The sequence below is a fragment of the Sarcophilus harrisii genome, chromosome 5 (assembly GCF_902635505.1).
Source record: "Sarcophilus harrisii chromosome 5, mSarHar1.11, whole genome shotgun sequence".
NCBI classification, from domain to species: domain Eukaryota; kingdom Metazoa; phylum Chordata; class Mammalia; order Dasyuromorphia; family Dasyuridae; genus Sarcophilus; species Sarcophilus harrisii.
The window spans coordinates 63,385,716-63,399,898 of record NC_045430.1 but is presented as its reverse complement, the minus strand read 5'-3'; the positions used below and the strand labels follow the sequence as shown (position 1 = coordinate 63,399,898).

General features: G+C 37.9%; 1 protein-coding gene across 2 annotated transcripts in view; it reads right to left on the bottom strand.

The window, feature by feature from the left end:
- Window positions 1-14,183, bottom strand: part of LOC100926503 (voltage-dependent L-type calcium channel subunit alpha-1C) — a 342,775-nt gene that overhangs the window by 124,486 nt on the left and 204,106 nt on the right. For both annotated transcript variants that reach the window (XM_031937793.1, XM_031937792.1), the window contains exons 13-18: window positions 12,698-12,818; window positions 11,543-11,657; window positions 10,596-10,713; window positions 9,618-9,687; window positions 1,335-1,467; window positions 896-1,025 (exon numbers count right to left, since the gene is read on the bottom strand). In XM_031937793.1, the coding sequence (XP_031793653.1) occupies window positions 896-1,025; window positions 1,335-1,467; window positions 9,618-9,687; window positions 10,596-10,713; window positions 11,543-11,657; window positions 12,698-12,818 (687 nt within the window). The remainder of the gene's footprint in view (window positions 1-895; window positions 1,026-1,334; window positions 1,468-9,617; window positions 9,688-10,595; window positions 10,714-11,542; window positions 11,658-12,697; window positions 12,819-14,183) is intronic.

Genomic DNA, 14,183 nt, shown 5'->3' with positions numbered 1-14,183 from the left:
AAAATTAGGTTTTAGTTGTGATGCATCTGAGAAGGACTGCCATCCAGAATTGGTCCAAACTTTTTGAGGACAGACTTTGATAGAACTTCACTTTTTGCTATAACCACGATTTAGACAATCTGTGCCCAATATGGGTTCTGTTTGATTCAGGCGGCAAAATTATAGAATTACCAGTCCTCATTATAACACAGGCTCTAATGAAAAATTAGATCTTAGTTATGATGCATCTGAGGACTACCATCCAGAATTGGTCCAAATCTTCTGGGGACAGACTTCAATAGAACTTTATTTTTTAGGATAGCCATAGTTTAGACAATCTGTGCTCACCATAGGTCCTGTTGGATTCAAGCGGTGAGATTATAGAATCACCAGTTCTCATTCTAACATAGGCTTTATGCTCCTGAGTAAGCCCTGAAAATTTTCTGGAAATTGTACAACCCAAGGACAGATCTTAGGGGCATGGTTTGTAGAAAATTTGCCACATTGTTGGCATGTTATTATTTTCCCTTCTATCCATTATTATGAATGGAAACACTGTAATGTGTTTCCAAATGGAAAGAATGTAATGATAAGAGGGAGGAGAACGAGTGTCTTACTTCACTGAATATTTCTGATAACGTGGTTTCCTAGAGCACATGAAAAATCCAATGGGTTGTACTTTCCTCACCCTCAGGAAAAGCCAGAACCATCTGGGGATAATCTTTTTTGTTTGCTTCCAGTCCTGATATGTGGGCATTTATGGAGTCTAAATCTTTTAAGGAGATCTAGCTGCTTTCCACTAAATAATGCTTTTCATTATAGGATATGGAAATGGGCACGTCAGCCACCACACTTCTGGACCTGCTCACAGTTCTACCCTCCAAGAGGGAGACAGGAAGGAAGGGGGAATGCATACTTGGTTCCGAAAGGAGTTGTGGCGGACTGGGTCCTCAGCAGCCAGGGAGATGCTGCTGAGCAGAATGAAGAAGAGGATCAGATTGGTAAAAACATTGTTGTTGACAATGCGATGGCACTGAAGACGGAACCTTTGGAAGAAAAGAGAAGCTGAGTTAGGAAGGGAAGAGGATAGAGGCAGATACTGATACCACAGTAGAAATATTCTATAAAGTTCTCCCACATCAACACTTAAGCTTTTTGGCTGCCAAACTATGTTAACTGACTTAAGGAATGTATTCTCCTGAGTCCCAGGAACCCAGGTTTTAGATCGTGTTGGAGCCTTGAATAGAGTGAAGCCTTGGAGGCAAATACAATTGAAATTCAGGCCCTTGGTGGCTGTTCTGGGTATGATGCTTTGTAGGAAACAGAACTTTTCCTCTCACAGTATTTCTGAATACCTGTTGTTATGGCCAAAGATGAAAAATGCACTGGCTTCTGGCATGGGTACTGCTTTCTCCTTGAGGTGCAATTCAGAGAGTGGGCGAGGACGGGGGCCCACAGGCATCTCAGGCTCCTCTTCCTCTTCTTCTCCTGCAAGAAACAGAATCATTTAAATACGCCTTTCCTTCCTTGCACTGCCAATATCTAGCCAGAATAGCAAAAGTTTGAGGAAACACTGTTTTCTATGGAAATCCAGTACATCATCAATAATAGAAACCCCATTTGTTCTATTCCTGTAGGTCCCGCAAGAGCTTTTGATATATGGAAGTAAGGGCTGGAGAAGGAAAGAGAGGCTGTGTGACATGATTATATGACATGATTGAAAAATTGTCAGACACTAGGAGAGACAGTATGGGGTAGCAGAAATAGGACGGGAGTTACAGTTCTCAACTCTGCTGCTTATAACTTATGTGTCCTTGGGAAAAAGCAGAACCTTCATTTAAGGAAAAGACAATTTCCCAGTTCCCCCATTCCCTGCATTATTCCAATCTATCTCTAATTTTTCCACCATGTCCCAAGAAGCTCATTATTGGGAAAACCTCATCATCCTTCAAGATTCCAATAACTTTAGTATTTCATTGTTTCACTGCCCTCTATCCTGATTTAAGGAGCTATGGACTCCATCTAAGGAGAGGGCTCAGCTCAGATATCTCCTCATTTCCCCCTTGGGTTTACTACTGTGAAACATCTAATGTGTCCACCATCAGTTGGGTCCCTGCTTTTTATCCCCATTTATTTTTCAGCTTATGTGTGTTGCCTTTCCCTGTTAGACTGTAAGCTCCTTGAGAGTGGGGACTTTGTTTTTTGAAGTGCAAGTGCAGTGCTTAACTTAGCACAGTACCTGGAAAATAGTAGACACTTAATAAATGTCTATTGGCTGTCTGATGTAACTTTGTTTCTCAGAAGTTCAGTTTCTGTATCTCTAAAGTAAAGGAGGCTGCCTAGATGATTTCAAGATTTTTTCTGGTTCTAAGGCTTCCAATCCCTCATTTCTGTTCCTTTATATAGATTGTTCAGCTTTCCTGGAATATGTCTTCTTTTCCCTTGTACTTCTTAGAATACCAAGACTCAAAGCTTCAAGTGTCATCTCTTATATGAAACCTTTCCTGATCTCCATCAATGGCTACTGCCCTTATGTGACCTAAATTATCTTGTATTTATTTTATATATTCTAATTAGTGTACATGCTATCCCTGCCTCCTAATAGAAGGTAAATTTCTTGAGGGAAATGATTGATTCATTTTTCTCTATATATCTTCATCATCTAGCATACTGCCTCCCACTTAGCAGGTCTTTAATAAATACTTTTTTGATTGATTAAACCTGTGATAGGTGAGAGAGAATCACACCATTATATTCAACTCAGCTAGTGAGTCAACATGGTAGATTTGCAGTTTCATGTGCAATCATATATTTTTCTTTATGAGAATGCTTGTTTTGTTCCATGAATTGAAATTAAATAAAAGAATAAAATAAAAAGGAAAAAAAGACAAATATAGCCAAAATTGGGAAATAAGAAAAGCTCAATATATTTAAAAGTAGAATAAAATTTTTGTGAGAAAAAAAAGAAAGGTGATAGAAATAGACTACCCATATGAGAAAACCTCTGTGTAGGATCATAGACACAGCATTATCAGTCTTGAAATTGGAAGAGAACATGGAGACTAGACAGTCTAAACTCATTTTACAAATAATTCTTGGCCCAAGTCACACAAGAAGTTAAGTACCAAGGACAGGATTTGAATATAGGTTTTCCTGTTCTTTCCACTGAAAAATTATCCATGCATATATTTTGAAAATAAAAAGTTTTAATAAAAAAAGCCTTTGTTGCCTCCAGAAAAAAAAAACAGATCCCTTAGTCTATCACCCCTTAGCCTGTCAGTGACCTTTACAACCTAATCTTTACCTGATTTTTTCTCAACTTTTCATCCTCTATTACTTTACAGGAACCTTTTATTACTGTCAGCTTCTTTCTTGGAGTATGGATTGAGATTAGCTAGGTAAATTAATTTTAAAATTTTATTTTATTTTTCTCAATCAGCAAAAAATTCACATTTTTCCCTTACTGTTCTCCCACCTTTTTGTGAAGTTGAGAATAAAAGAAAAAACAAAAATCCCTTTACAAACATGTATAGTCAAAATTATACCCTATATAGTAAAAATCCATCCCCCCATTTCTGTATTGACCACATCCAAAAGAATATATATTTCATGCTGTACTCTGTACTCTGAGTCCTTCATCTCTCTATCAGAAGGGGGGGGGGAAGCACATTTTATTCTTCTTTTTCTGGAATCATAGTTGCCAGGTAAAATTTGACTGCTTTTTGGTGCTGCTGGATTTTATGATGCTAGATTTTGATATTCTACTTGAATGGATTCATATTGGGATAACTTATATGAGAGATAGGTCATAATGTTCTGATGACTCCTTCAATTGCAACAGCTGACTTGTACTCTTAGGACAAATGCAAAGTTAATCACATTATAGCAGGTCAGCAATATTCAGCTAACACAAGGCCACTGGATAATAATTTTCAGAGTTATCAGTCCATGGTTATTCCTCATTAGAAATGCCTCATTTCTTCATTAGAAAAGTTCAAATTGTGCAGAACTGTTTCTCACTGCTAACTAATGAAATATCCACCTCCTTTGGGGAGGAGGGTGAGGCAAAGGCCAGGAGACATTTGTAGTAGTACCACCCTGACCATTTACATTGCCTACTAGCACTATTGGCAAGAAGAAGAAAAGGTCTATTAAAAGTCTTGTAAATAATTTTTTTTAAAAAAATTACCAATCTGATTAAACTTTGGATAAAGTCTCCATTTCATGACTAGAGAATAGGGACTATACTCAATTGTATACTCATTGAGTGGCTTCCAGCTTCCCAGAAATGAACTCCAAACTGTCATGGGCTTCCATAGGCTGGTCTTAGCTTACTGTACCAAACAAATTTTCCTTTATTCCTTAGCACACAGCCAGGTCCTGTCCCTTAGTTATCATCTTCTCTGTTTCTATACTGATGTGGCGGAGCCCTTAGGAATAACCCTAAGGCTACCTGCCTTGGAAATGATATAATTAGGAATGATATATTTCTTCCCTTAAGCTATCTTGTCTTAGTTTACTTTATATGGCCAGGATGCTAAGTCACAAAGATTGCTGGTTATGAGATAGCCTGTTGGTCAGTAATAATGGGATTTCTGAGACTAATGAGCAATAATAATAAGATATTTAAATTAAGGCAGGCATAGAACAAAATTAAGTGCTTACTACTTAACTTAATGAAGGTTCAGGCCTAAAAACACACCTTTATACCTCCCCCAGACCTCTGCCCAAAGAAGTATGGGTACTGCATCTATATACCTCTAAGCCATAAAATTAGCATATTGATGATATGAAACACTTGATTTATCTTACTTTTTCCTATAAATATACCATTTTACTCTTGGATCTTTGCTAACTTATTTTGGAATTTAGCTTGCTTTCATTGATGTTTCAATTATAATAAACTTTGTCCTTTGATTGTAGATGAGATGTATCTACATCTGAAAATTCTTTTGAGATACCTTGCAAAAGGTCTGAAACCCCAACATTTATGGGGGTCCAAAACTACAACAATACTATACTCTCTCCTTTGGGACTTCCATGATTTCAGCCACCCTATATATGAAAACGACTTTCAAGTCTTTACCTATCCTTGACCTCCCCCCTAAGTCTAGGGGAGATCTATAGGATATCTCCACTCTACTTGAAACTTGAACCCAGTCCTTATTTTAAAAATTAGCTCTTTTCATAAACCTGTTCCTCCTATTCACTTTCTGGCAGTTGATTTGTATTCGCTTTTTGGCAGTTGATGAGCTAAACCTTGAAAGGAAATAGGGACTCTAAGAGGCAGGAGTTCATTGCAGATATGGGGGGAAATGTGTGCAAAGACATGGAATATGAGATATGCCAGATAGGCCAGTTTGTCTGGAAAGTAGAGTGAATGTCAAATAGTCATAAGCAAAAAAGCCTGGAAAGGAGTCAGATTGTGAAAGTTTTAAATGCCAGTTGAGGCATTTTTATTTCATTCTAAAGAGATTAGGGGAATCTAAAAGTCTCTTAAGAAGGGTGGTGATTTTAGGAAGATTATGATGAATATAAAGACATTAAATGATTTTCTTAGAGCTAGTGAATCAGAAATTAAGAAGTTTCTTAGTCAAACTGAGATGATAATGTGTCTTTACCCACTCACTGGATGATAGCAACTGACACCATGCCAGAAATGTCTAGTGATTGATTGAATAAGCCAGACCACAACTCTGAGAGAAGTGCGTCCTGGCTGTTGAGAAGAGAAGGAAGAATTCAGCTCCTTATACTACTCTTCATTTTCCCCCTTGTACCATTAACAGAAAAATGAGGGACAAAAATTTTCCTCTTCCACTCTTCCACTGACAATCGTATGGCATGCAAAATGAAAGGGGGATTTAAGGCTATTACTTTCTGAACCTCAACTGTCTTTGTGGAGGATGGGGCAATTCTGAATTACAGAGAACGTAGCTTCAGGCTTGCCTGAACAACCTCATGTTCTTACTGTCATATATATTGTAATTGCTGCCAGAAATAAGGGCAGGGTAAAGAAATCCCTTCCCCTTTCCTTAGTGAAAGTATAAATGAGAGCCAGCATTAGCATTGTCTTTTGTCTGAATAAAGAAGCTATATAAAAAAGGATAAACTACAAATCCTCACTCTTTATGGCCCATGGAATAGGTTACTTTTCTTGGCCCAGTCACCAATAATCTTTGGCACAGGCCCTAGTCACAAAATCATTGAAGACCACTCAGGGATCAGGGGCTTATAATTATGCATGTCCAGCAATAGCCAGAGTACATGTGTTGCTCCATAGTAGGTATCCCAGTTTAGCACATGGGGGTTCCACTTTCTAGTAATAAACCACAATTCCCTTCTATTTGTCCTGGCAGAGTGCTATATACCCTGATGAGTGGATGAACAGTGAGTATGTGCCTAGTAAACTAATTTCAACCCCTTAGAATTTAGAGATTAAAAAAATGAGGGAGCCTCTTAGGCCACCAGCACCTTTCATTTCTCAAAGACAATAGCTGAGGATGGAGTTGGAAACCTTCTAGTTCTTTGCTTCACCTAGCCCTCCAGACTCCCTCTGAAGTTGAGTTTGTGGGAATCAATTTGACACTGAGAAGCTGATAGCCTGGGGCTGTGGAAGGGACGAGGGGATAGAGGTTGGAAGGGCAAATCTGGTCAAGAAAAGGAATACATAAAGCAAAGGCTGGTTTGAAAGTCTTTTAGGACATTGAGACCCAGAAGAATTCAAACAATAGTTTGTGCATGATTAAGAAAGAAAAAAAAACCCTCAACAAAACAATTTGTACTTTTTATCCACAGCTCATGTATTTTGTGAAATTCCATCACTTAAATAGCAAGAAAATATGCTCCTTGCTGAACAAAAATCATAGTTTCTTCCCTCCAGCATGGAGGGACATGGGATGAGCCACTAGTCTCATAGAACACAGTGTCTTTGGAGCAGGAGAAAAAAATGAGAACAGCAGGGAAGTATGGAACACCAACTGAGGTTTCTTTGTGATTGTGGTAGAGGAGGTAAAGATAGAGGGGAAAGCCAAACTCAACTATTTATGGGGTTAGTCTCCCCCCAAAAGAGAGAAGACTGAATACTGAAGGGCGAAAAGGGGTCTGTAGGAAGGGAAAAGAGTCACCACATGAGATGGGGAAGAATCAATTTCCAGATACTCCAGAGTAGATTAAATGAAATTCAAATAACCAAACATTCAATAAACTTACTTACTATATGCAAGGTAAAATGATATTACTCTTAAGAAGTTTATGAACTACTGAGATAGAGGGGAAAATACTTTCTAGATTTCATTTGCTTCATAAATAAAGTGAAAAGGTTGGAGCAGGAGATTGCTAAGGTCCTTTTAACTTTATATCCTATGATCTATGAATAGGGTCTATGATTCATTCAGCATAGAGTGAGGACAGAGGATTTTCCTCATTTAGAAATGCTAAACCAATGGATTGGCCAATTTTTTTTTAATCAAAATAGGCTTATTGGTGATGTTTGATGGGCTGGCTCTAAGCCTCTGCTACTTTCAGACATAGTGGGGGTGGGATAAAGAGTGATAAATGCTTACATACATAGACCAGCCTTAGGGGTGTTCAGATGAGCTCCAGGACAAAGTCTATCTCTATAATGGTAGACCAACAAGAATTCAATCCATCTCAGTTTCTTTTACTTTAATTCAATTCAATAAAGTAAAAGGTTGATACTCTATTCCCACATCACTCCTTTAAAAAAATCCACTCATTTAATTAGCAAGAAGAAAATCTGAAGTCTGCAAATCCCCACATACTTGAGAACTTCTTAAATTCAAGAGTTTATTCTCTGGGGACTTATAAGAGACATCTAGAATCTCTTATGGTTCTAAGCACTGTGCAAACCTCTATGAAGTATTCAAAGATCTGTAATCTCAAGATCCACAGCCTCCTTGAGGAAATTCTAACAGGAATGATTTTGGATCCAACACTTTTTACTTTATGAATAGCATTCTTTTTGCTTAAGTATGAGAAAAAGAGGGTCTTGGGGCTAGAGATTCAGCAGTATTTTTTTCTTTAATTCTGAACTTAATGAATACCCCATAAGATGAGCACTTTCATTATATAAAAGTAGAATATAAAAAAGGTCTAGACATGAAGCTGTGAATCTGTATTATGAATAGTTTGTTTCCTTTTTTATGCAAATAATCATTTCAACATGATATTTTCAAAGCTGTCCTGGTTGTTTGTGTTTTTTCCTGACCCTCCTTCTGTTCTTTTCTGTGCATTAAAAAATTTCAGCAATATCTTTCAACACTACTGGATAAATAGGTAACATTATCCCCTGTAGTACAATGTTCAGGCCATGGTTCTCCGCTTTCCTTTGCCCAATAGCACAGATGATATGTTATCAATCCATATAAAATTTCCACAGGTATAAGAGGTGTCAATACCCCATCACTTACTTAAAAAAGGAAGCTAAAACCAAAAAAAAAAAAAAAAAAAAAAAAAAAAAGGCAAAAAGCAAGCAAGCAAACAATAAATAAACCAAGCTCAGAATTAGCTGTATCCTGGTGGATTCTAGTCTAGAACAGCCATGAACTAAATATGGGGATGGTTCCCACTCTATGGACTAATTCAGACTTTATTCAGAAGTTTTTAAGACTTCTTGAAAAGTATCACATTATCTACCCAAGACCCAAAGGTTTTGATCACTCTCTTCTCCCCTTCCATCTATACATACTGACTTCCCTGTCCATGATTATATGGAGCAGAATTCTGTTTCTTTTATCTGCCTGGGAGTTATCATTGAAATCTCTAGCCATTGTCTCCATGGCAACCAAAGAAAGGGTGGATGTTAACACCCTTGGTCAGGATAGAGACAATGAAATAAGTGTTAAGAAGAATGACATAGGAGAGGAAAAAAAAGGAAAATAAATGGGGTGGGTAGAGATATGGAAATACCTGTCCTGTGTTGTTATTGGCTTTAGGCTTATAGGCCAAGCTTAAATAAATATTCTTATGAACAAGAACCATAAGACTGAACAGTGTTTTGGAGGGAATTTGAACAAAATCATGGATCTTTGCTCTTCAGATCTCTTTATGAAGGAGAATTCTGCTTGCTAGTTTACAAAATAGAATCAGCAAGACATGGAATTTGCAAGAATCTTTTTGAAAGCAGGCTATCTCTCAAAGTGCTTTTCAGAACAAAAAGTGAATGATCTGTTCTTGTACTCAGCAATGGATTTTTCATAGCACATAAGAGACCTGCCCTATTGTAATGATCATTACAATATGACATTATGACATCTTTCCTACAAATATGTGTAATACATAGTTGTAATATATACTATAATGATACCATGTATTTCCATACTCTAAAGTAGTAATGCTGATTATATCTTATTTACTCTGAGACTAATCCTTTGAGGAAACTAGGGGCCAGATATTTTAAATTAATTTCTTAATATATTTTTTGAATTTTCAGATGACACAAGGAGGTCCTGAAAAAGAGAGAAATTAGTGACTCACTGATATCACAGAACGGAAGATCAAAGCAGAAGTAAAACTAGGCCTATTAATCTCTAGTCCAAAGCTATTCCCAGTTGGCTTTAGGAGCTGGAAATTGTTTCCTTCCCACCTCCCACACCATCCCAGGCAGCAGGATTATGTACCTCCAGCTTCTGGATTGGGATAGGAACCTTTCTCCTCATTTTCATTGGGTTGGAGGTCATCCACATTGATCTAGGCAATCAAGAGAAAGAAGTATGATGGATCCAGTTAAAGACAATGTTCCATGGATTTGGACATGTATGATAGACATTTAGACCCTCTAACAGAAACTGATTACTTGACTCAGAAATAATCAGTATTGTTTTGCATTCTTCTATAAAAATCCTCAGATCCTGATATGGAATGCTATGTGAGAAGGACACAAAGTAAGACACATAACTAAGCTGGAAGTGCTTTAGGCACAGGTCTATTGATTGAGGACCAAGGCGATTGAAGTTGAAAGACTGGCTATTGAGTAGTAAATGTTTTGGACAAAGCAACTCATGGAACTCTATCAACTGCAGAGGGGCTATGATTTGCATCAGTGAAGGGACTACTACATCGATGAAATCATAGGTCCTTGGGGATACTCCATTGTTTTGCTTATAACCTGAGTGGTTTATATTTATGATTTCATCACTATGGGGAATTCCCAGTGTGAAATTTTTTTTTTCATTGATTGGTTATTTATGAATTACCTATAATAGTCTTAGAGTTGTCTAGGGCACTTAAAGGTTAAGTGATTTGCAAGTGACACATGCTTATAGTATGTATAAAAGGCAGGACTAACACTCATGACTTCCTCATTCCAAATCCATCCCTCTCTCTACCATGCTATACTGCCTCTTTTGCAGGATAAGATCAAAATGCATTTGAATTTCCTTCCTCCTTTACCATTCTAATTCCTCTGCCCTCTATACAAGTACCAATCCCATTTCAAAATAAGATCTCTCTTGTGCCTTCCTTCTTGTTCTTTTTTGGTCCTTTAGTCTTTTCTGTGTCCATTTTGGTTTGCTAACTTGGAAAGACTAAGTCTAGGCTCTGCTGTAGCAAGGTGTGACTTAGTACCCCATAAGGGAAGGTGCCAGTGTACTACTTACCTTTGTGGAAGGTGGAGACTCCCCATCAGCAGTAATTGATTTTAGCTCAATTTTCTCCTCCTTGGTTTCCTCCACAGCTGGTTTCTCCACCTCTTGCTTCTTTTCAGGGCTGGCAGTCCTGGCCGGTCAACAAGTGGAAAAACAAATGAATGTTTACTTGGGTAATCAGCCTAGAAGAAGACCTGACTCTGGCTTGCTGAAGACTAAGATAATATACATCCTATAAGGATCTGCATCCCATATATCTACCTGGCTTCTTTCTTTTGTAGCTGTGTATATGGTTACCATTTTGGGCACCACTAATCTAGTCACCAGGAATCCTGGGTCCCAGACTCTTGAACTCTGGCTACAGTTCTTTTCTACTCAGTTTGAAACTTCACTGGGTTCATCTGAATACCTCTTTTTGATTTTGGAACCTCTCCTCGAGCTGTGATTGATATACTGACAATGGTAACAGGTAGTAACTCTGCTCAGTGCCCAGAAAATGCATGGGTGGTCACCTTCAATCTAGGCTGGAGCAATGATGGCATCCAGGAGAACATGACTTATTCTTTCTTCCCAAGGTGAATTTAGATGCAAGATAATAAGGCTCCCAAGAGGGATTACATGAAATTGCTGTTCCTGCCTGTGCCCTCTCTAATGTTTCTGTTTATATTTCATTTATATTTATGTTTCATTTATTACTCTGCTGGAGACTGGGATAATAGCTAGAATTTGGGGTTGTCTAAAAATGCAACATCCTTGTAAAGACCATAATAGAAATCCAATGATGGGAATTACTGGTCAGCAATTAGAAAAAAGCCCACTGGTTGCAGAAAGCCAATACTAGAACTTTTATAGGATAAATAAAAAAACAGAAGCCAGAGCCCTGTCTCTTCTGCTGTTGACTGAAAAGCACCAGAAACCGCCTTCCAAAAACCTGAACTCTCAAAGGTATATATGGTTACCTGGCTAGCTTCTTCCTCTCTTTTTCCTCCTCCTCTTCTTTCTGAGCAGATGTGAGACTCTCAGCATCAGCCAGATTGTCCACAGCAATGGCCAAGAATACATTCAGTAAGATGTCTGTTTTTGTACATTAGTAAAGGAAATAATTCTTAGATTTGGAGTTCTTGGGATACCCACTGGGATAGTGGGTAGAAGCAATGGGAATAGAGAAATCAAGCTTCCCTCACCATGATATAATTGTTGAATATAGAAAGTCTGTGTTAATGTCCTTAAAGTGGTAATGTCCTTAATAATCTCTTGTTTCCATTCCTGGGAATCTGGCATTCAGCAATACCTACCTTGACAAATAGCTGTCTGACTTCTGCCCATTTTGAAAGACTTCAAAAAGGTGGTAGTCAGGTTAACCTGCAGACTCTTAAGGGTTAGCATAGTAAATTGAGAATATACAATCATTTAGTCTCTTTATTGGTTGTCCATTTGGCTGCTGGTTGATGCAGTGGATAAAATACTGGACTTGGAGTCTAGAAAATCTAAGTTTGAATTTTGCCTTAGAGAACAACTTTTCTCAGCCTCAGTGTCCTCATCTATAAAATGGGAATTATAATAGCATCTAAGGCACATGGTTATTGTGAGGATCAAACGAGATCATATATATGAAATACTAAAGTATTTGCCTTACAGATCTATTTAAAAGTTAGCTATTAATATTTCCCTACTCAGATGGCTAGTCACAATTGGCATTATATATAATGTCATCATTAACAATACACAGTCTTCTAATAAAGTTTTTTTTAACTGGGCCAGTTGAAATATTTCTTCCAAATCCTTTTGCAATGTGAAATCTTAAAGATGGAAGATCAAGGGTGTGACCGTACTGGAAGGAACTTTTTGCCCGATGATCCATGGGAGAACTGCATATTTTAGCATCTTTAGAGGCAAGGACAAAGAATATCATTGTTCAACATCATTTCTAGAAACTCTGTCCCATGGTCTGGTTCATGGGGATGATGATGATGAAGTTGATAATAATAATAGCTAACATTTACATAACACTTAGTATAGAAGGCAACCAGTCTTAGGTAGCAAAAATGCATCCATTGGGCAAAGTGAAAGGGTTTGGGGTGGGGTGGAATTGTAGAGGTAGCAGCAAAGGATACAGTTTCCACAGATGAAAAGGATGATGAAGTAAATACAGACTAACATCCCTGGAAAAGAGGGCCCTCCATAAGCCATGATCCCATCATACATCACCGAATTCCAGTCCTCCCCGGTCAGGATCTGAATGATACATTCCCACCAACAAAGGACAGATACATTGTTAGACTGTGCAGAACAAACCCACAATTATTACTCTCCCTTCAGCTTTTGCCCATTAGAAAAGAGATTCCTATCTATCACACCCTTTCCCTGACAGCCAATACTTCCCTTGTCCTTGGAGAGTTATCAAAGGTGTATGTATGTGTGTGTGTGTGGGGTGACAAATCCTTATGGCACAGCAAGAAGTCTGAGATTTAGATTCTGGATGCCTGATTCTATTCATAGGTGACCATAAGTATGCTGGGATTTAAAGAGTATCCTCATGGGCTCCTTGTCCCCAAAAACTTTTCACATTGCCTGCCCCAAGTGATCATCGTAAGCCAATTAAAGAATGATGGACCATGGAATATACTAACATTAGAACTTCCAACACTGGGACCAAATTGTGCTGATGAATGGCCAAGGCTGCCCAGTTGTGTTCTAGCACACATTAGAAGATGTGAGGATTTCTTCCTGATATTTATTTCCTAAAGCCCTAGGATATTTTCAAGGCTGGAGGGACATGGAAGGCTCTGTTTCCTTAGAGAAACTTTTTTTTCCCCTGCAGCATTTTTAAGGGAAGGCTGGTCTCTATTTTTTGTAGCTGACTGACTTAATTTTTCCAGTTGGTGTCCCCTGACTGGGGATAGTGGTCCAGGACACAATTACTTTTTCTGTGTCCATGGCAGAGTGGAATCTCATTGTGAAGCCAGTTTGAGCTTTGCTAAGGATGCCAGGTCAGTTTATTACAGTAGCTCATTATTGGGGCAAATAATCCCGACAAGGATTTAATGTAGATCTGTTTTGAGATTCCATTTTATTTAATAGCAAAAGGCATCATGGGAAAATGATTACCTTGTCATTGATTATTTGAGGTTTATATGGATTCTGACAGAATGTTAAATCATGAGGGGGACCTAGAGATCCCTTTAGTTTCTTAAACTTTTTCTACTCATGATCCCTTTTGCTTGAGAAATTTTTATGTGATTTCAAGTATATAGATATATAAAATAGATATGCAAATCAAACATTCATTGATAATAATGTATAATTTTGTAATCCCTACATTCAGTTATGTGACCCAATGTAGTGTGGTGACCCACAGTTTAAGAAGCTGGTATTTAGCCTAGATCCCTCATTTCTGAAATGATGAAATCAAAGCCAAAAGAGATGGTCTGATTGCTCATCAAACTGATCTCATGGCATCACAGAATACCAAAGCTGTAAGGTAGGATTCTCCTTTCAGTGAGAAGTCTATTAAAAATAGATAGAAGTCCCTCTTTAAATTGCAAATATATTAGCTTGGAAGAGTACCACAGCAGACCTTTCTGTTTTTAACACACTAAT